The following is a 2,954-nucleotide window of genomic DNA, read 5'->3' on the forward strand; positions in this document are numbered from 1 at the left end:
TAGATAGATAGATAGATAGATAGATAGATAGATAGATAGATAGATAGATGGGATAATGAGATTTTTTTTCTATATTTGGTAGAAACTTAAATGAACAGACCCAGGAAGCTATAACCATATGAAATATGAAGTACCAGAGAACACTGTACTTAGGTTTTATAAAGCTAGTGATAGCAAGAAAAATACCCTCCAAATAGACTTGGAAATGGAAATTGCGTGAGTAAATTAAAAAAATTTTTAACCTAAAGAGCATATTGATTGTAACAAAAATATATAATACTGATTCTCTCTTTTTGAGGGTTTTTTGTTTGTTGGTTCGTTGGTCTATTGGAATATCTATTGATAAGAATACTGGATACTGTAAACATTGTTGATTTCTTTATAATAATGTAATATTTGGGTTTATATGCAGTAGTATGTATGTGATAACACTAAGATAACAGCCAAAAGCTGAGTGCATATTCATATTTATGTTAAAAGTCTGTTGAAAAAGTCTGTTTCCTGTTGCCAAGAAGTGACCAGCCTCTGCTCATACTCTGCTGCCAAAACACATAGGCCAGTCAGCATGGACTGAAGATGTATCAAAGTAAATGTTTACTTCTAAGTTCTGTCAAGTATGCTGGTCACAGAGATGATGAAAGTAACTAATACAACTGTTGGCCAAACTGACATTTATAGAGTGTTTCTTCCAGCAAATGCACAGCACTAATTGATTTTTAAGACCATACCTTTCCCAAGATAGGCCACACTGAGAGCCTTGGCTGTCCTGGACTCATTTTGTAGGCCATACTGGCCTCGCATTGATCTGCCTGCCTCCTGAGTGCTGGGGTTAAAAGTGTGCGCCACCACCTTTGGCTTTGTAGACTTTCCTGGATAATTTTATGTCAACTTCATACAAGCTAAAATCATTTGAGAAGAGAGAACCTTAATTAAGAGAATTGCTTTAGCTGCACACACCTTTAGTCTCATCACTTGTTAGGCAGAGGCAGGTGGGTCTCTGAGTTCAAAGGCTAGAGATCTACAGAGTGAGCTCCAGCATAGCCAGGGCTGTGAAACCCTGTCTTGACCCCCACCCCCAAAAATGGCTTTATAAGATCAGGCTGCAGGCAAACTTGTAGGTCATTAGTTAGTGATTGTGGGTTGTGTTATTCCTGGGCTATGATTTTGGGTTCTGTAAGAAAGAAGGCTGTGCAAGCTGTGATGAGCAAGCCAGTAAGCTGCACTCCTCTGGGGCCTCTGCATCAGCTCCTGCTTTCAGGTGCCTGCCATGCTTGAGTTCCTGTCCGACTTCCTTCAGTGATGAACTGTGGAAGTGTAAGTCAAAAAAAAAATAACACCCCTATCCCTGCCCCAGCCTTAGTGAGGCTGACTAAGGCAGTGGCCCATTTGAAATACTGCTATTTCAATAAATGATACCGCTTTTGGAAATGAATTCAGCCTGGAGTAACAAGTTTATTTTCATATAATTACTTATTTTTACTTTGCTGATTGTACTAATGGTTTCTGTATTTCAGGTATGAATATCGTGTAGAAATGGTTCATCAGTCCTGCAACGATCCTACCAAAAATATCATTCGAGAATTTGCATCTGACTTTGAAGTTGGAGAATGCTGGGGCTATAATAGATTTTTCCGCTTGGACTTACTTGCAAACGAAGGATACTTGAACCGACAAAATGATACCGTGATTTTAAGGTAGTTTCAGATATTTGGTATTGTGACTTACATTATGGTGAAATAATATCAAAACTTTATTTCAGAGTCTTACTTAATAACATAAATATTGGAATTCACAATAACCTAACTTTTATTTCAAGAATTCTGTGTAGTTAGATGAGTAATAAAATTGAGAAAATAGTTTGACACCTAGTTATTGATTCCATTAAAAAGGAGACTATTGCCAGATGTGATGCCCCAGTATTTGAGATTAGAGCCAGAAAAAGTAGGCATTCAAGGCCAGTCTAGGCTACTTAACAACTTTGGAGTCAGTCTGGGTTACCTTGTAGATCTTGTCTCAAAAAATAAGTAATATTTTTTTAAAGGCAGTTTATAGGTTGAACATACTTAACTAAAAATCCAAAATGTCCCAAAATCTGAATTTTTTACCTCGAGGCCAGCCTGGTCTACAGTGAGTTAAAAAAAAGATAAAGGAAGAAAAATGACAGTGATGCTGTGCCAACAAGAATACTGGTTAAATTACCTTCACCCTGGGCAGAGAGCATGTAAAGCTATCTAAGAATAGCAAGGGCATTGCGTAATTTGCTTTTTTTTTTCTCCTTTTCTTTTATCTCTAGTGTAATAGTTCAGTGACTGATATTACAAGCTTACTTTTAGAGAACATATTTCAATTTCTGGTAAATTCATGTTAGAAGTATAGGAACAAAAGTGAAAATTAACAGTTGTGATGGTACAGACTTGTAATCCCAGCACTTCAGTAGCAGAGGTAGGAGGATGAGGAGTTTAAGGTCATTCTTGCCTACATAGGGAATTCAAGATTTGCCAGGATTACTGAGATACTATGTCAAAGAAATCAAAACACAGGAAGAGGTGGAAAAAGAAAGGGAAAAATAAAAGAAAACTTTTTTTTTTTTTTTAATGAGGTCATAGCCTTCTTTTTCTGTTTCACCAAAGAAAAAATACTTTGTTGGCATTTCATGTTACAGTCACAATTCAAACATCAATTCACCAACCTACAAGTTGACCATTTTTCCTGTAGTGAGAATTTTATAATTTTGGTTTCTTTATAAACTTGGTGTGGTGGTGCACGCCTCTGATCCCAGCACTCAGGAGGCAGAGATAGGCAGATCTCTATGAGTTTGAGGCCAGCCTGGTTTACAATGTGAGTTCAGGACAGCCAGGGCTCTTGTTACACAGAAAAACCCTATCTGGAAAAACACAAAAACAACACCACACACACACACACACACACACACACACACACACACACACACACAC

General features: G+C 37.4%; 1 protein-coding gene across 2 annotated transcripts in view; it reads left to right on the forward strand.

Moving 5' to 3' along the window:
- Trim37 (tripartite motif containing 37) overlaps nucleotides 1-2,954 on the forward strand; it is a 126,473-nt gene that overhangs the window by 44,545 nt on the left and 78,974 nt on the right. For both annotated transcript variants that reach the window (XM_055620446.1, XM_055620447.1), the window contains exon 13: nucleotides 1,515-1,694. In XM_055620446.1, the coding sequence (XP_055476421.1) occupies nucleotides 1,515-1,694 (180 nt within the window). The remainder of the gene's footprint in view (nucleotides 1-1,514; nucleotides 1,695-2,954) is intronic.

This window comes from Psammomys obesus, unplaced genomic scaffold, assembly GCF_907164565.1.
Source record: "Psammomys obesus unplaced genomic scaffold, mPsaObe1.curated_primary_1811, whole genome shotgun sequence".
In the NCBI taxonomy this organism is placed as follows: Eukaryota; Metazoa; Chordata; class Mammalia; order Rodentia; family Muridae; genus Psammomys; species Psammomys obesus.